The sequence below is a fragment of the Nematostella vectensis genome, chromosome 10 (genome assembly GCF_932526225.1).
Source record: "Nematostella vectensis chromosome 10, jaNemVect1.1, whole genome shotgun sequence".
Lineage (NCBI taxonomy): Eukaryota > Metazoa > Cnidaria > Anthozoa > Actiniaria > Edwardsiidae > Nematostella > Nematostella vectensis.
The window spans coordinates 1417839-1438597 of NC_064043.1; the positions used below are offsets into that span (position 1 = coordinate 1417839).

The window sequence follows — 20759 nt, forward strand, 5'->3', positions numbered from 1 at the left end:
TCATTTGTTACCCGAAATCGACATACCTTAGGATCAGGTGATCGCGAGATTTTGTGACTCGTTTGTATACCCGAGATCGACATACCTTAGGATCAGGTGATCGCGAGATTTAGTGACTCGTTTTTATACACGAAATCGTCATACATTAGGATCAGGTGATCGCGAGATTTAGTGACTCGTTTTTATACACGAAATCGTCATACCTTAGGATCAGGTGATCGCGAGATTTAGTGACTCGTTTGTATACCCGAGATGGACATACCTTAGGATCAGGTGATCGCGAGATTAAGTGACTCGTTTTTATACACGAAATCGTCATACCTTAGGATCAGGTGATCGCGAGATTTAGTGACTCGTTTTTATACACGAAATCGTCATACCTTAGGATCAGGTGATCGCGAGATTTAGTGACTCGTTTGTATACCCGAGATGGACATACCTTAGGATCAGGTGATCGAGAGATTTAAGGACTCGTTTGTATACCCGAAATCGACATACCTTAGGATCAGGTGATCGCGAGATTTGGTGACTCGTTTGTATACCCGAAATCGACATACCTTAGGATCAGGTGATTGCGAGATTTAGTGACTCGTTTGTATACCCGAAATAGACATACCTTAGGATAAGGTGATTGCGAGATTTAGTGACTCGTTTGTATACCCGAAATCGACATACCTTAGGATCAGGTGATCGCGAGATTTAAAGACTCGTTTGTATACCCGAAATCGACATACCTTAGGATCAGGTGATCGCGAGATTTAATGACTCGTTTGTATACCCGAAATCGACATACCTTAGGATCAGGATATCAAGAGATTTGGTGACTCGTTTGTTTACCCGAAATCGACATACCTTAGGATCAGGTGATAGCGAGATTTAGGGACTCGTTTGTATACCCGAAATCGACATACCTTAGGATCAGGTGATCGCGAGATTTAGTGACTCGTTTTTATACACGAAATCGTCATACCTTAGGATCAGGTGATCGCGAGATTTGGTGACTCATTTGTTACCCGAAATCGACATACCTTAGGATCAGGTAATCGCGAGATTTAGTGACTTGTTTTTATACACGAAATCGACATACCTTAGGATCAGATGATCGCGAGATTTAGTGACCCGTTTTTTTACACGAAATCGTCATACCTTAGGATCAGGTGATCGCGAGATTTAGTGACTCGTTTGTATACCCGAAATCGACATACCTTAGGATCAGGGGATCGCGAGATTTAGGGACTCGTTTGTATACCCGAAATCGACATACCTTAGGATCAGGTGATCGCGAGATTTGGTGACTCATTTGTTACCCGAAATCGACATACCTTAGGATCAGGTGATCGCGAGATTTTGTGACTCGTTTGTATACCCGAGATCGACATACCTTAGGATCAGGTGATCGCGAGATTTAGTGACTCGTTTTTATACACGAAATCGTCATACATTAGGATCAGGTGATCGCGAGATTTAGTGACTCGTTTTTATACACGAAATCGTCATACCTTAGGATCAGGTGATCGCGAGATTTAGTGACTCGTTTGTATACCCGAGATGGACATACCTTAGGATCAGGTGATCGAGAGATTTAAGGACTCGTTTGTATACCCTAGATCGACATACCTTAGCATCAGGTGATCGCGAGATTTGGTGACTCGTTTTTATACACGAAATCGTCATACCTTAGGATCAGGTGATCGCGAGATTTGGTGACTCATTTGTTACCCGAAATCGACATACCTTAGGATAAGGTGATTGCGAGATTTAGTGACTCGTTTGTATACCCGAAATCAACATACCTTAAGATCAGGTGATCGCGAGATTTAGTGACTCATTTGTTACCCGAAATCGACATACCTTAGGATCAGGTGATCGCGAGATTTTGTGACTCGTTTGTTTACCCGAAATCGACATACCTTAGGATCAGGTGATCGAGAGATTTAGTGACTCGTTTGTATACCCGAAATCGACATACCTTAGGATCAGGTGATCGCGAGATTTAGGGACTCGTTTAAATAACCCGAAATCGACATACCTTAGGATCAGGTGATTGCGAGATTTAGTGACTCGTTTATATACACGAAATCGTCATACCTTAGGATCAGGTGATCGCGAGATTTGGTGACTCATTTGTTACCCGAAATCGACATACCTTAGGATCAGGTAATCGCGAGATTTAGTGACTCGTTTTTATACCAGAAATCGACATACCTTAGGATCAGGTGATCGCGAGATTTAGTGACTCGTTTGTATACTCGAAATCGACATACCTTAGGATAAGGTGATCGCGAGATTTAGTGACTCGTTTGTATACCTGAAATCGACATACCTTAGGATCAGGTGATCGCGAGATTTAGTGACTCGTTTGTATACCCGAGATGGACATACCTTAGGATCAAGTGATTACGAGATTTAGTGACTCGTTTGTATACCCGAGATCGACATACCTTAGGATCAGGTGATTACGAAATTTAGTGACTTGTTTGTATACCCGAAATCGACATACCTTAGGATCAGGTGATCGCGAAATTTAGTGACTCGTTTGAATACCCGAAATCGACATACCTTAGGATCAGGTGATCGCGAGATTTCGTGACTTGTTTGTATACCCGAAATCGACATACCTTATTTTCAGGTGATCGCTAGATTTAGTGACTCGTTTGTATACCCGAAATCGACATACCTTAGGATCAGGTGATCGCGAGATTTAGGGACTCGTTTGTATACCCAAAATCGACATACCTTAGGATCAGGTGATTGCGAGATTTAGTGACTCGTTTGTATACCCGAAATCGACATACCTTAGGATCAGGTGATCAAGAGATTTGGTGACTCGTTTGTATACCCGAAATCGACATACCTTAGGATCAGGTGATCGCGAGATTTAGGGACTCGTTTGTATACCCGAAATCGACATACCTTAGGATCAGGTGATCGCGAGATTTAGTGACTCGTTTTTATACACGAAATAGACATACCTTAGGATCAGGTGATCAAGAGATTTGGTGACTCGTTTGTATACCCGAAATCGACATACCTTAGGATCAGGTGATCGCGAGATTTAGGGACTCGTTTGTATACCCGAAATCGTCATACCTTAGGATCAGGTGATCGCGAGATTTAGTGACTCGTTTGTATACCCGAAATCGACATACCTTAGGATCAGGTGATCGCGAGATTTAGGGACTCGTTTGTATACCCGAAATCGACATACCTTAGGATCAGGTGATCGCGAGATTTAGTGACTCGTTTTTATACACGAAATCGTCATACCTCAGGATCAGGTGATCGCGAGATTTAGTGACTCGTTTTTATACACGAAATCGTCACATCTTAGGATCAGGTGATCGCGAGATTTGGTGACTCATTTGTTACCCGAAATCGACATACCTTAGGATCAGGTGATCGCGAGATTTTGTGACTCGTTTGTATACCCGAGATCGACATACCTTAGGATCAGGTAATCGCGAGATTTAGTGACTCGTTTGTATACCCGAAATCGACATACCTTAGGATAAGGTGATTGCGAGATTTCGTGACTTGTTTGTATACCCGAAATCGACATACCTTAGGATCAGGTGATCGCGAGATTTCGTGACTCGTTTGTATACCCGAAATCGACATACCTTATGATCAGGTGATCGCGAGATTTAGTGACTCGTTTGTATACCCGAAATCGACATACCTTAGGATCAGGTGATCGCGAGATTTAGGGACTCGTTTGTATACCCGAAATCGACATACCTTAGGATCAGGTGATCGCGAGATTTAGGGACTCGTTTGTATACCCGAAATCGACATACCTTAGGATCAGGTGATCGCGAGATTTAGTGACTCGTTTTTATACACGAAATCGTCATACCTTAGGATCAGGTGATCGCGAGATTTGGTGACTCATTTGTTACCCGAAATCGACATACCTTAGGATCAGGTAATCGCGAGATTTAGTGACTTGTTTTTATACACGAAATCGACATACCTTAGGATCAGGTGATCGCGAGATTTAGTGACCCGTTTTTATACACGAAATCGTCATACCTTAGGATCAGGTGATCGCGAGATTTAGTGACTCGTTTGTATACCCGAAATCGACATACCTTAGGATCAGGTGATCGCGAGATTTAGGGACTCGTTTGTATACCCGAAATCGACATACCTTAGGATCAGGTGATCGCGAGATTTAGTGACTCGTTTTTATACACGAAATCGTCATACCTCAGGATCAGGTGATCGCGAGATTTAGTGACTCGTTTTTATACACGAAATCGTCACACCTTAGGATCAGGTGATCGCGAGATTTGGTGACTCATTTGTTACCCGAAATCGACATACCTTAGGATCAGGTGATCGCGAGATTTTGTGACTCGTTTGTATACCCGAGATCGACATACCTTAGGATCAGGTAATCGCGAGATTTAGTGACTCGTTTGTATACCCGAAATCGACATACCTTAGGATAAGGTGATTGCGAGATTTCGTGACTCGTTTGTATACCCGAAATCGACATACCTTAGGATCAGGTGATCGCGAGATTTCGTGACTCGTTTGTATACCCGAAATCGACATACCTTATGATCAGGTGATCGCGAGATTTAGTGACTCGTTTGTATACCCGAAATCGACATACCTTAGGATCAGGTGATCGCGAGATTTAGGGACTCGTTTGTATACCCGAAATCGACATACCTTAGGATCAGGTGATCGCGAGATTTTGTGACTCGTTTGTATACCCGAGATCGACATACCTTAGGATCAGGTAATCGCGAGATTTAGTGACTCGTTTGTATACCCGAAATCGACATACCTTAGGATAAGGTGATTGCGAGATTTCGTGACTCGTTTGTATACCCGAAATCGACATACCTTAGGATCAGGTGATCGCGAGATTTCGTGACTCGTTTGTATACCCGAAATCGACATACCTTATGATCAGGTGATCGCGAGATTTAGTGACTTGTTTGTATACCCGAAATCGACATACCTTAGGATCAGGTGATCGCGAGATTTAGGGACTCGTTTGTATACCCGAAGTCGACATACCTTAGGATCAGGTGATCGCGAGATTTAGTGACTCGTTTGAATACCCGAAATCGACATACCTTAGGATCAGGTTATCAAGAGATTTGGTGACTCGTTTGTATACCCGAAATCGACAGACCTTAGGATCAGGTGATCGCGAGATTTAGGGACTCGTTTGTATACCCGAAATCGACATACCTTAGGATCAGGTGATCGCGAGATTTAGTGACTCTTTTTTATACACGAAATCGTCATACCTTAGGATCAGGTGATCGCGAGATTTGGTGACTCATTTGTTACCCGAAATCAACATACCTTAGGATCATGTAATCGCGAGATTTAGTGACTTGTTTTTATACACGAAATCAACATACCTTAGGATCAGGTGATCGCGAGATTTAGTGACCCGTTTTTATACACGAAATCGTCATACCTTAGGATCAGGTGATCGCGAGATTTAGTGACTCGTTTGTATACCCGAAATCGACATACCTTAGGATAAGGTGATTGCGAGATTTCGTGACTCGTTTGTATACCCGAAATCGACATACCTTAGGATCAGGTGATCGCGAGATTTCGTTTCGTGACTCGTTTGTATACCCGAAATCGACATACCTTAGGATCAGGTGATCGCGAGATTTCGTGACTCGTTTGTATACCCGAAATCGACATACCTTAGGATAAGGTGATTGCGAGATTTCGTGACTCGTTTGTATTCCCGAAATCGACATACCTCAGGATCAGGTGATCGCGAGATTTAGTGACTCGTTTTTATACACGAAATCGTCATACCTTAGGATCAGGTGATCGCGAGATTTAGTGACTCGTTTGTATACCCGAGATGGACATACCTTAGGATCAGGTGATCGAGAGATTTAAGGACTCGTTTGTATACCCTAGATCGACATACCTTAAGATAAGGTGATCGCGAGATTTAGGGACTCGTTTGTATACCCGAAATCGACATACCTTAGGATCAGGTGATCGCGAGATTTAGTGACTCGTTTTTATACACGAAATCGTCACACCTTAGGATCAGGTGATCGCGAGATTTGGTGACTCATTTGTTACCCGAAATCGACATACCTTAGGATCAGGTGATCGCGAGATTTTGTGACTCGTTTGTATACCCGAGGTCGACATACCTTAGGATCAGGTGATCGCGAGATTTAGTGACTCGTTTGTATACCCGAAATCGACATACCTTAGGATCAGGTGATCGCGAGATTTAGTGACTCGTTTGTATACCCGAAATCGACATACCTTAGGATCAGGTGATCGCGAGATTTAGTGACTCGTTTGTATACTCGAGATCGACATACCTTAGGATCAGGTGATTACGAGATTTAGTGACTCGTTTGTATACCCGAAATCGACATACCTTAGGATCAGGTGATCGCGAAATTTAGTGACTCGTTTGAATACCCGAATTCGACATAAATTAGGATCAGGTGATCGCGAGATTTAGTGACTCGTTGGTATACCCGAGATCGACATACCTTAGGATCAGGTGACCGCGAGATTTAGTGACTCGTTTGTATACACGAAATCGTCATACCTTAGGATCAGGTGATCGCAAGATTTAGTGACTCGTTTTTTTCACCAGAAATCGACATACCTTAGGATCAGGTGATCGCGAGATTTAGTGACTCGTTTGTATACCCGAAATCGACATACCTTAGGATAAGGTGATTGCGAGATTTCGTGACTCGTTTGTATACCCGAAATCGACATACCTTAGGATCAGGTGATCGCGAGATTTCGTGACTCGTTTGTATACCCGAAATCGACATACCTTAGGATCAGGTGATCGCGAGATTTGGTGACTCGTTTGTATACCCGAAATCGACATACCTTAGGATAAGGTGATTGCGAGATTTCGTGACTCGTTTGTATTCCCGAAATCGACATACCTTAGGATCATGTGATCGCGAGATTTAGTGACTCGTTTGTATACCCGAAATCGACATACCTTAAGATCAGGTGATCGCGGGATTTAGTGACTCGTTTGTATACCCGAAATCGACATACCTTAGGATCAGGTGATCGCGAGATTTAGGGAGTCGTTTGTATACCCGAAATCGACATACCTTAGGATCAGGTGATCGCGAGATTTAGTGACTCGTTTTTATACACGAAATCGTCATACCTTAGGATCAGGTGATCGCGAGATTTGGTGACTCGTTTGTTACCCGAAATTGACATACCTTAGGATTAGGTAATCGCGAGATTTAGTGACTCGTTTTTATACACGAAATCGACATACCTTAGGATCAGGTGATCGCGAGATTTAGTGACTCGTTTTTATACACGAAATCGTCATACCTTAGGATCAGGTGATCGCGAGATTTAGTGACTCGTTTTTATACCCGAGATGGACATACCTTAGGATCAGGTGATCGCGAGATTTAGGGACTCGTTTGTATACCCGAGATCGACATACCTAAGGATCAGGTGATTGCGAGATTTAGTGACTCGTTTGTATACCCGAAATCGACATACCTTAGGATCAGGTGATCGCGAGATTTAGTGACTCGTTTTTATACACGAAATCGACATACTTTAGGATCAGGTGATCGCGAGATTTAGTGACTCGTTTTTATACACGAAATCGTCATACCTTAGGATCAGGTGATCGCGAGATTTAGTGACTCGTTTTTATACACGAAATCGTCATACCTTAGGATCAGGTGATCGCGAGATTTAGTGACTTGTTTGTATACCCGAAATCGACATACCTTAGGATCAGGTGATCGCGAAATTTAGTGACTCGTTTGAATACCCGAAATCGACATACCTTAGGATCAGGTGATCGCGAGACTTGGTGACTCGTTTGTATACCCGAAATTGACATACCTTAGGATCAGTTGTTCGCGAGATTTAGTGACTCGAACGTTTGTATACACGAAATCGCTAACCTAGGATCGGGTGATCGCGATACTAAGAGACTCGTTTGTATACTAGAAATCATCATATCTAGGATCGGGTGATCGCGAGATTGTGCGATACCAAAATTCTGTCTATTATTTAATCAGCGCGCCGTTTGGCCCTAGTAAAGAGACAAAGGTTTTCTGTGTGTTCAAGCAACGATCCTGGCTATAATGCTTATTTCTTAAAGAAAATCAGTAGAAACATCTTCAGTCATTAAGCCTATCTTTGTAAGAGAAATTCCCCCCTTTCCCTTTGCTCGTGTATCCGGTGATTGCTTTGTGCGAGACCAAAATCCTGTCTATTAAACCAGCATCATCATTAATTTTTGCCCCTAATGAGACAAGGGTTTTGCTCGTGGATCCGGTGCTTCCTTTTTTCGGCAGCAAGGACGACTAGGGAATCCCCCAAACCCCCTTTGCCAGGATCCATTCCATATTCCTCCTTTACCAGGACCCATTCCATATTCTTCCTTTGTCAGGACCCATTCCATATACCTCCTTTGCCAGGACCCATTCCATATTCCTCCTTTGCCAGGACCCATTCCATATTCCTCCTTTGACAGGACCCATTCCATATTCCTCCTTTGCCAGGACCCATTCCATATTCCTCCTTTGCTAGGACCCATTCCGTATTCCTCCTTTGCTAGGACCCATTCCGTATTCCTCCTTTGCTAGGACCCATTCCATATTCCCCCTTTGCTAGGACCCATTCCATATTCCTCCTTTGCTAGGAACCATTCCATATTCTCCCTTTGCTAGGACCCATTCCATATTCCCCCTTTGCTATGACCCATTCCATATTCCCCCTTTGCTAGGACCCATTCCATATTTCCCCTTTGCTAGGATCCATTCCATATTCCGCCTTTGCCAGGACCCATTCCATATTCCTCCTTTACCAGGACCCATTCCATATTCCCCCTTTGCTAGGACCCATTCCATATTTTTTGCACTTTCACAGTATATGTTGGTAGCCAAGGAATAAATAAGATTCGGATTATTTCGTCTAGAAAATAGAGATAGAAATACGCAGTATACACATACGGTAACGATTATTTTATTCAACATGCTTTTTCTGCAAGTATGAAAAGTTGCTTGCGGTGACTTGACGTTAGAACCTCCCTCAACCTCGAGTTGTTATTGGTTAAGCGCAAGATACGTCATCACTGCACGGCGAGGTATCTCTCCATACAGCAACACACTAATGTCAGTGCTCGAACGTAGAAAAGTACGATGAAAGAACCAAAGGCACATTCAAATTATCATTACTTTAACCCTTTTTTACTAACTAAATAAATCTCGTTGAAGAGCTTTGTGGATTGCTTGTTTTTCTTAGAAGAAAAGACGAGCGACACAGCTCTTCAAGGAATAAGCATGATTCCACCTTTATGGTAACCATAATTACACCATGCCCCATCATATCACAATCAATAAATAAATTAAAATAACAATATTATTGCTCTACTGTAGATGTCCTGGCTCGGATTTACTTTACGATGAGTTGTAAAAGTGCGATGGTTAACAACCAAATAAATCATTGGGAGAAAATCAGGTACTCCACAGTAAGCAACAACAATTATTCCCATTTTGAAAGGGTAGGAAAATGCAGGCATTATAAACTACTCTCGCTACAATCGAGAATGACAAGCAATAAAATTGAAAAAATTGAACAACAACCTTGGATTACGAGAATACAATGTTTGAAAAACGTTGCCCGGACATTTAGCAGATTTACAAGCCCAGTTAACGGTATGTGAAGAAAGAACACCCTCCAAACACTCAATATAAGCTCGGTTTTCTAATTTTCTCGTTTCGCAGGAAGAATAAAATAGGCTGTCAGAAAATGCATGGAATCTCGCGTGATAGTATGGATTAAAAAGTTAAGGGAAATTTCGTGTTATTCGTGTTGGAGTTAAAGGGAAATTCGAGTTATCTACAGGTAGGGATGAGATGAGTAGGTCTTATAAGGAACCCCTAATCAGTTAATGCTGATCTTATTCGTATTCGAGTTCGTCCAATAGCTCCTTGGACGGTCCTTCACAAGCGTACTCTTTGTTCAGCTGACGGACATCATTTTTACTCATTTGCTTTCTTTGTCCAAACACTCTACTGGGGTCCTCCTTGTCTATAAGGGTGGGCTCTCCATCATTTGTGAACGCCTTGTTGTGGTAATGCAGACATGACTGGAACGTAATAACATTATCAATATAATCCTTTTATTTGTAATTCTTATCTATTGTCTATGTTCAGTTGAATACTTACATCGAAGTCGTATGGTGTCAAGCTTTTGACGAGGTATCTGGGGTATTTCCTGAAATTGTGACTCAATCCTGCAATTCAAAAATAGCTCTTTTAGACCTTATGCAGTATGTGACACATTTGTAAAAGGATTTTTCTTACAAAGGTTGTTAAACAGGTAAAAAGTAAAAGTAGAAATAATGATGAAGCTGGAAATGTAACAATGATCATTACTTCATCAACAGAAGAAAAAAAAGATAATGAAAATGATAATGATGAAGATTTGTAATTACCATCATCATCATCATCATCATCGAAAAAGAAGAAAAATAAAGGAGGAGGAGTAAAAAAGTATAAACCTTTGAAGAAACATTTCCGTTAAGTGCTACTTGCCTTTCTTGATGTTGTCCCATTTGACCTCTATGTAGTCAAAGTGCTACTTGCCTTTCTTGATATTGTCCCATTTGACCTTTGTGTAGTCAAAGTGCTACTTGCCTTTCTTGATGTTGTCCCATTTGACCTCTACGTAGTCATCTCTGTCAGGACGTGACTGTTCATGTATAAAGCCCAAACTGTGAAGCATCTCATGCTCAACAGTGCCCAATCGCTCGCAGCCATTACCAATAGAGATCTTTTGCTCGCCACCCTGACGACCAACACTTGAGTAGCACCTGTCAATCAACAGTAGAATAAGAAAAATGAGAGGGAATGAGGTGGAGAGGTATAGGTGGGGCCCCACATCCCTCCTAACAATGATATACTTATCAGGTCAAGGCTTCTTTCAGCCATTATCAAACCCTACCGAGTAAAAAAAACGATATTTGTTTGAGAATAAGGTATTATTGTCTCTCCCAAAAAATTTTTTTTGTCCACTGAAATTTTCATTCACATTTGTTATAGGATTTCAAGACTTGTACTTAGAATACGAGGGATATACAACATAAAAAGTAACCCTGGATTAAGTGTGACTCTTCTTGCGTGACTCTTCTTGCGTGACTCTTCTTGCTTCAGAAGCAAAGCCTTGGCACTAAACTGATGTACTCACATCGACTTGTTGACGATAAAATGGACGTAGTCTTTGTCTTCTGGCGTTTTCTCCACAAATCGAATGCAGGATAAGCGATTAAAGGTTGAGATTGCATCATCAATCCTAATTTTCTTCTCTGTCTTGCCTGTTAACAAAGACAACGGCTTGGATTTTTTTTAACTTATCATTTTCAACTGTTCCTATTGTGTCTGTGGGTTATGTAACAACTTAACAAAAAAATATACTGGCGGAAGTTTAGTACAATTTACTGGGGGTAGTGTAGTACTTTTGACTGTTATTATGGTATTATTGATGCCGTGTTCGTCAGCGTAAACGTGTAAACAAATCCCTAACAAATCAGTCGATTTGTAATCTTTACTTGCTCACGCGAGCAATAATTTGCGCATGAGGCGAGGAGATAGCGACCGTAAACTGACTCTATTCCTTTAATATACTTTAATAAATTACTCCCCTATACAATAGTATAAAGTAGCTTACGCTAATACTGGGGAGGGTTGATCGTGATTAGGCTGCGAGACATGTTTCGTTTATTATTGTACAAGAACATTATTTCGAGGGGTATGGAGCACTTACTATAATCGTTGTAGTGGATATCCTTGCTAAGGACGTACGGAACTCTGACAAGTCCGGTTTTCTCGTCTTTCGGCCATAACTTATCTTTGTCTTGCATTCCATCCCTCTTCACATTATTACCCAATACGTGGTTACGAAAGTGCTCCGTCATAACAATGTCCCCTTCGAAGAGCTCTAAAGGTTGGATTAAAATATCAGTCAGGTATATACATCGTGAGAAGTTGATTTGGTTTAAAACAAATGAAGCATATTTCAGTTAGCTCAGCGAGTTTGGTCCTAAATAGAGACTACTACATAGATTGCGACTGTACTGGATTATTCTCTAAAAAAAAAAAAAAGAAAAGTTACTTGTAACATGGAAACAAAAAGAAAAGGCTTGGGTATGTCAATCCCATCCGCAATGGTAAAGATATCTGGAATCGCAGTTACATACCCCCCTCTCCCCCCATGCAGTGAATTGGAATCTCAAATCATTGGAAAATCAGGAACGGGATTGAATACCCAAAGCTCCAGCCCCCCCCCCCCCCCCCCCCTTCCACACACACACCACCTCCACGTCCATCTTTTCGTCAGTGTAGGCAGCACTTACGGCCAGGGATGGGGACGAAGTCTTTCTTATTCTCAGACTCTTTAGATTTCTTTTTCTTCTCCTGTCTCTTCATCTTCGCCTCTTCGCGTAGCAACGCCAACCGATCCTCATCGGTTTCTCCTGGTTCTAGCCGCTGACTTGTTTTGTCGTGGGCGTCATCACGTGATGCTTCTTTTGTTTCTAAGAAATGATTTGGAGAGTTCACTAAGGATTAAATTGTCTGCTGCATTAATGATGCTTCAGATACGACTTACTAAAGTTAACTTCGAAGTTGTCGTTATTTGTCACGTCTGTGAACTTCTCCATAGCATTCATAAACCATTCTTTCCTCTGCCGCGCACGCTCGTCCTCCACAGACTCGTCCTCAGACTCCGTGCCGCGCAATACGTCATCGTCAGCTTGGTCACGTGTTCGCTGCGCTTGGCGCCAAGCGTACTCTTTTTTCTGTTGAGCTGTTATCATGAAATAAAATGCGTTTATTAAGTCCTGATGATAAAAGGAAGCCTCGCACATTTTCCGTAAAACTCTGGTTTACCATGCAAAGGCACTCTGGTGAATTTGATGGGACCATCGGGGCAATTACTATGGTTTTGTCTTATCTATAACACGTATCAAGCCAGAACTATAGAAGGTTTTTTGTAAGAGGAGTACAAATTTTCAGCAACAAAAAAACAAGAACCGCATTACCGCAGCCTTTGTTTTGAGAACGTGAGACACATTGATCCAAAGATGAACAACTAAAGGCTCAAAGTTTAACCCAATTTCAATTAACTTCCTTTTAGCACGTAATAGCGCGAATGGTCGGATATAATGGATGTGTGCTCACTTTCTTCTAACCTCTTTTAAAAGAAATCTGGCATAAAAACATCAGCGATTTGCAAAAAGATTAAACACACCAATTTATCGAAAAATAAATCGGAAACCAAAGCTCAGACTTCAGAGTAATTGCAGAGTACAATTCAATGTTACCAAATTTAAAACATTATCTGCTATATATATGTGCTGGCTTCTACATTGATAAAAAGCGTCTTTAGTTGAAGGGGCAAATTTCCATTAGAGGTAAATCACCCGGGAAAAATAATGGATTAACGTAGATGTGTTATGAAGTTTCACAAATTATGATAAAAACGGCACATGACTGGGTGATATTTGAGGTTTAACGAACACGAAACCGCAGTGAATACACACGAATTTTTTCCCCAAAAAATGGAACTTCAAAGCCGGCAATTATTGGTTTATAAAAGCGGCATAGATGTTAAAATAAGATGCGCGGGTAATACATGTATTGCTGTGCTGAAATATATTTTAAAATATTATATTGAAAAGGGCTTTAACAACACCAAAAGATGCCAAATGAGAGCTCAGAAACAACTGATAAAAAGACCCTTATCTCAAATAATCCGCTTTAAATATAGCAGACCAAATAAAGTATTGTAATGTTTCTATATGCTCTCGATGTAATACTTATTTTTCCGGTAATATATTCAATTTAAGAGCCTTTTAGATCATTCTAGTCCCCCACTCATTGTGATATTGAAAATTAAGGGCGCGAGATGGCGGCAAGAGGGCCTATAATAGAATACAGAGATAGCATTTCAAGTCAGTGTCTACCGGAAATATGGAATAGTCGTAAGCCATCTGACAAGAGCTTTTATATAGGCGATATTGAATCGACTAGCTGTGATCTTATTAGAGCTACAAGTTCAATGGGTACAATAATGAAGTGACAAAAGTGACATATCAAAACTAATCAAACCGGGTTCGGGATATCACACAGATTAGGGAAAAGGGAAAGAGATTTCCTAAGACAGCACTGTGTCAAGTTGCCAAATAATCTTGATATGAATGGATACACTGTTAGAAGTGTCACCAGGTATAAAATATTTCTTTTTTTTTGGGGGGGGGGGGGGGGGGTGGCTAGTATGAGGTCCATGAAAGGTTCAAAATCAATATACTGGAAGACAAAAAAGGCTGTAAATTTCTTGTAAGTAATGTCAGCGGCTGAAAAATGTGACCAAAAAAATAAAAAAATAAAAAGAACGATCTTCAGACATAAATAAGCAAATAAATAAATAGCACAAGGTGGAATGGCGAACACAATGGAATTTCGAATGGCGCAGCAGGGGAAGAATTTCGGATCAATTTTGACTGAACTCAGCTCCAAGCTTTGCATTTTCGCCCACACAAAAATGGCCGCTGCAAACATTATTCGTAGTCCCCGAAACGGTGACCATTATCTTGTTGCGCTCGAGTTAGGGATTAATAAAACGCTTTTCTGAAATAACTCGGTCAAGTTTGAATTCTATATAAGGTCGCGCTTATTTATTTTATTACTATTTTTTCGTGAGATTGATTGGAGGACATTGTTCAAGCCAAAATCGTACAATAAGCGGGTCATGATTATCGAAGTGGAACATGTTTAAACGAATATCGTTCATCCACGTCAGAACAAGCCAACCGTAGGCGATCAAAAGCGATTTAGTGCGTGAGTCAGGAAGCAGAAAATATAATATCATAAAACACGCAACACTCCTACGGTAAACTTCTCTATAAATCAGAAACAAAAACAAAAAATATTTTTTCGGATGTACTCAACGCTATCAATTGTTAATAATATAAAAAAAATTTGAAAATATCACATTCTTTTCTGAAAAATGCACTTCAAGTGGAAAAGCAACCAAATTATTTGAAAAACAAATAATTTCCTAACAGTTTGCAATGATTAGAATTGAAATAGTTTTTAGAAAATGCTGATTGGTTCTCTTTTATAGGTAGGCACGAGTTTCCGAAAAATACACGAATTGGTATAACCACAAATTGCTTTAATACGGCAAATGGGTGAATGATGGTTTAGACTAAATAGCGGCTCGGGGTAATAATTATTATCTCTGCTCCGCGTCTCAAACAAGAAAAAGGAACTTTATGCATATAAAGTGATTTATTTGGTATCAAAACTGAGAAATGGCGCATCCTGTTTCATGCTCAGGGGAAAGAACCGAAATTTTAAAAACAGCTCAATCTAAAAAATTACATTCTGTCCACAGCAAAACCACAAACTACTTCTTTACAGCCGTGGGGAGAAAAATTTGATTATCAAGTTAGTTCGAAATAAATTATGCGCACATTACTTCAGCAGGAACTTTGTAAATTTTCACCTTTTTGTATCCTGTTTTGAAGACTTTGAGAACATTGCTCAAGTCACAGCGGAGGGCGAAATAAAAGCAATCCAAACAATTTCAATTTAGGAGCTTTGAAACTAATCAGCAGTGAACGGAAACTAAAGAATAAATAATGTCAAGAGAAAGGCAAGAAACTGTAATTACACCTAGGGTAGCTACGTAAAGATTATAGATGAGATTTCTTTTTATTTAGACTTATATCCATGGTGAAATATCAGCCACACTTAGAAAATCATTATGGCGAAGTTTAAACGGTATACCGAAAGCGCAATGCCGAATAGGCTCATGAAAAACCATGACTATTGTACGCGAGTGACTTCTCTTTACTTATCAACAAAATAAATTGCTTGTAATATACGAAGAGACTTGAAACGCAAAACTTTATTTGAGAGAGCAAAAGGGAGTACATTGTATAGTTTAAATTGGGCTGATTCTATCGACTTTTTGAAGCCATAAGCCTTTGATTTTAAATATTCATATAAGACGGTTTGTTATATTTTCATAGCGGTGCGATTGCAAGAATAATCGCCCTGTTCTGATCACTCACAACACTACAGGTTGTATTTCCTGACGCCTATTGAAAAAACCATATATCCTTACCCCTACAAAGAGCAATAAAAAGTTACACACAACGCAGTCATAACACGAATCCTCACTTTCCTGTCATGAAACTGCGCCTATTCAGGAAGAAATACGCCATAGATTTGGTTAACTCTAAACCATTACGCCCCCCGAAATCAAATAATAACTTCTACAATACAGAAACAACGTTTTCTTTTTTTTTGCGTGTAATATCTGATCATGATAGCAAAATGATTTCTTTAGTACGGCTACAGAAGTGGGCATTTTGTACACGTAAAGACTAGAAGTAAATGATGAATTTAATCATGTTAATAAAACAAGTGTTGCGATGGTTAATGTAAGTTGTGGGGGCAAAGCTTCCCGTTGACTGATTATTGAAAAGGTTTTCATACCTGATAGTTCGCCGTCTGTATCGTCATAGTCGTTATAGCCTTCGAATATCCCTCCGTTATCTGACACAAGCAAAACTCCATCAGTACAGAGTACCCGGAGAGAACATGCTACAGTCCAAGTAGTCTTTCCTACCTTCTCTGGTTAACGAAGCCTGTTGACTCCCCCCAATAACTACAATACACAGTAAACACCACAGTAAACTAAAATTTCGCCAATTTTTATGTCCCATTATGGCGAAAGAAGGTAACGATTCAACTCAATGGTGAAGGCAATGCATATCGAAGTCCTTATTAGCAATACAACTGTCTGTTGAAATGTCCCACATACTTTGCTCTTGTTTTTATGCTAATGTGTTTGGTTATATTTGCATTGTTTCTACATGGATGGATTGAGCGCGAATTAATTCAAAATCGTCATGGTGACCTAGAAGAGGATAGAGTATGCGATTTTTCATCAGATGAAGAGGAGATGGGGGTAATTTGTAGAGTAATTGAAAGCCGTAAAGCACAAACTTCGTAATAAACTCGATATGCTTGTATATATCTAGATGTCTGTGCTATGTCCTCTCTCTGCTTCGTATTATTCTAATATCTCCATTATATGATCAGAGATCAAACTTAAGGCGTTTCACGTCAGTAGAAAACAAGACATCTTTGTTTCCTGGATCGCTGTTGGAAATACTTAAAACTTATATACTCCTCAGCAAATTAGGGTTCATTTTTTAGTTCCTCGGCGGGAAAATTTAACAAATTAGATTAAAAATGTATTTATTTGCTAAAACACTTTCCAGACACGCTTAAAAACATCTTACACTGTATCATTAAAGAGACCCATGCTAGAAAAAAAAGACTTATAATCTTTATGATGAAAAATAAAAGGAAAATAAATTGATAAGGAAATCCAGCGTTTGCAGGTGGAAGGCTAAATAAGTTCTTATTCCTTGTACTTAGAAACTCATTATTTTGGAGCGACGATATTTGTACTCGAAAATGCTGGTCTGAAAATTCAATATTTATTCTACACATGTATCAATTTCACAATTTTTTGTATGTGAAACAAAAACGACCAACTAAATAAATAGCGAACAGACAGAATGGATGATAAATTAGGGCTTTTCAAAGATCCGTCACACATACAAAAAAACCTTGCTATCACATATCTCGAAAACGTTTCTTTCTTTAAATACACACTGTGCGCTATTCACCGTATTTGCCTGGGCATTTGTTTTCCATATTTCAATAATTCTAATTTCCCATTTCTTCTTATTTCCTATTTTTTTCCCATTCCTTTTAATATATTACTATATATTACTTTTTTATATTTGTGGGCATTATAACGATCTCCCTTTGGCACACTTTTATTTACAAACGGTTGTAGCTGTTGCCGCGAATGCCAGCCCCGCGACCGGCGCAAAACATAGAAAAGAGATCTCTGTTAACAGGGAATAACCACGCTAAAAAGCGAAAGCGTTTTCTAATACCATGACAAAATTCTCCTAAGTATTATCCTAATCTCAGCTTATGCCAGCATCCCTAATAAGCGACCCTGCTTATTAGTGAAGTTTGATTTAGCGAGCATTTGCTTGAGTTCTGGGGGCGTTTGTCATGGTGGCCATATTATATCCGACATTTCAGCTAGGGTCCCGCGGGGTCTGTCATATCGAGGTTCTATCATTTGAATCAAATGGAAGTCCGTTATAAAGCTATAAAATTAAGCTAAAAGAAGTAATAAATTCGATACTGCTAATAGGCTTTTTCGAATTACACTCTCTAATCAAATGTTTAATGATTTTTTTCACCAACTTTGCCTTAATAACAGAAAAAAAATCTTATCATAGTCCGAAACCAAGCAAAAATACTCAGTATTTTGTGACAACTTTTAACGTTAGAAATGCTAGCATGCGCAAAAGGCTAAAATGCCTAATAGATATCCCGTGTACGGATGTCTTGTACGAGGCGTAATGTTGGGCAGACGTCACTTGCGTGGGTAGATGCGGGGGACAGATAAAATAGCTGACGTGTTTTCTTTGTTTAAGCATTCTTTAAACTACAAATAAAGCAGATAGATACTTGTAACGACAGCAACTACACAACATTAAACATCAATCGGAAATAATTTAAACATAAGAATACTTCAACATCGATTCCTGAATTCCACGTTAAATTTCACTTGAAAAACGACATCATTTTAGATTGTAATTCTTTTGAATGGGCTACTTTAATTCTTTTTATCGGGCTATAGAAATTGAGCTTAATTAATTAACGCGCTTGATTGGTAGTCGAGCTAGTTTGCAATGCTTTATTATTTTCAAAGAATGAGAAAAAGCCGCTTTTAGCTGCTTTATACTCTGTAAACACATGATTTTTACCAGCCTTGTTTCAGAGACCTTACACTTGTTATCCCCTAGTCCCCCGGCTCTCACTCGGGGCTTATATGGATATGTCTTATTTTCGGGGGTTCTGTGGCGCGCGAAGGCCGAGGTGCATTGGGGAACACTACGCTTGTGCACCTCCGGCCTTCGCATACGCTACAGGATTTCCATTATTATATATTTGTTATATCCGAATACATCTCTAAAGATGAGCAGGCGCTTATAGGCTAAATTACGGTTCTAAACAAGGGCGGTGCAAGGGGACCCAGGGTGGGGGGAGGGGGGGCAAGAATGAGCGCAGCGTGATTAAAATTAAGTTGAACCTTCTTACCAGACTTCATAACCGACTCCTGATAATTATTGTACCGTTTCAAATACATACAATTCAAATATGAATCGTTGCCTAATAGAGGGAGAACCTTAACAAACAGGAAACAAAAGAAAAGCTTTTAAGCTCTCATTTAAAAGTGAGAGGATGCCATTGTTATCTTATTCCAGACGTCATTTTAAAACTAAAAACAAAGTCCCTTAGAAGGAGGGCTGACTTTCGCTTTCACAGTCGCTTGTTCTTCTCTCCCGATCACTGTCTCGTGTTTGGGAGACCTACCCGATTGCGCGTAAATTAAAACACTCTTATGGCTCTTAAAATACCGCAACTTGAAGACTTATAGCAACTAAACAATGGGTGAACCGACTTATTACTGACAAGCCGGGCTGAAATTAGGCTGAAATGTCTGCGCGCGGTGTAAACCGGGACATTAGTTGGTAATTCATGCAGACGATATGACGTCACCATTGATTTCTTATCAAAACTTTTAAGTATTATTAAGTATTATTTAAAAATAATTTCTATATGAATAACAATCATCTTGAAAAAGGGGGCATTTCTGTGTACTGAGCTGCAGTGTCCGGGTAGATAGATATTCCTGGATTGATAACTGTTTGTATTGTAAGAGGAAATCTAGAGAAATAAGATGGAATTTGTAAGAGGAAGTTATACCAAAGAACAAGATACGCAGATACTATTTGTTCTGGTAAAATTATTAAAAAACAACATACGAGATAAAGTTATTTTGTCAAGCCAGAGACTACAGTTTGTCACAAAATGTAGCTTTTACCTGTACGCGGTCCCCAGTTGTTTCGGTAGAACGTCCGTCTCTCCTGATAAGGAAACGCGGCACAACAAACTGCCAGAAAAGCAAATAACACCGCTAAAATCTTTATATCCATCCTTGACACACTCAAAACGTCGTCTATACCATCTTTAGGGACTTGGCACCGGCCAAGAAGTTACTACATGAAATAATTTCAAGCCAGAGAACTAAAAATATGACGTTGGTCGAGAAGTGTTTGTTCGTTTACATGTAACCGCATACCACCCAGTGAAAGCATTTGATGTGCGCGGGCTGGGAATGCGCAATTTGATATGTAGTGAGCTGAGAAGGAGTTAGAGGTCACACAAGACAGTAACGCCATGCTGAGTGTGACAGCAACGGCATGATGACGAGTGTGACAGAGTAACGCTACTGTATTAGAAAGTGCTGTTAGGGCCATCTAAAGTTCTTGGTTAATTTTTTTGTGCGAGAGCTTTTTATGGCTAGACTTTTGGCAATGCGAGAACGGCTAGTTTTATTCAAGAGTGTTTGATTAAACGCGAACAAACCAACATGAACATAAACAAATAAACAAAACAAAACATTGAAAAAACAATCGCTTGTTTTTGTGTGCGCCTTTTGCGCTCCTCAATTTTTTTTAGAAATGTAGGCGAGCAAGAACTCAAGAGCCATCGTGCGCATTGTTCATTGTTCGAAAGGAAAAGAAGGGAAGGGAAGGTCTTCACGATTCA

At 40.0% G+C, this 20759-nt stretch overlaps 1 protein-coding gene across 2 annotated transcripts; it reads right to left on the minus strand.

Moving 5' to 3' along the window:
- Nucleotides 1-8981: 8981 nt before the first annotated feature.
- On the minus strand, nt 8982-20282 carry LOC5512140 (zinc metalloproteinase nas-4). Of its 2 annotated transcripts, none has more exons than XM_032381560.2 (9): nt 20032-20282; nt 16542-16601; nt 12643-12840; nt 12389-12568; nt 11800-11973; nt 11224-11350; nt 10674-10849; nt 10203-10270; nt 8982-10123 (listed from the first exon to the last, which is right to left on the minus strand). In XM_032381560.2, exons 1-9 carry the CDS (start codon nt 20141-20143, stop codon nt 9935-9937), a joined length of 1284 nt encoding a protein of 427 aa, XP_032237451.1. In that variant the 5' UTR covers nt 20144-20282; the 3' UTR covers nt 8982-9934. The 2 variants fall into 2 exon arrangements, with proteins under 2 accessions (XP_032237451.1, XP_032237452.1); XM_032381561.2 differs by lacking the exon at nt 20032-20282 and adding an exon at nt 16675-16877.
- Nucleotides 20283-20759: the final 477 nt, after the last annotated feature.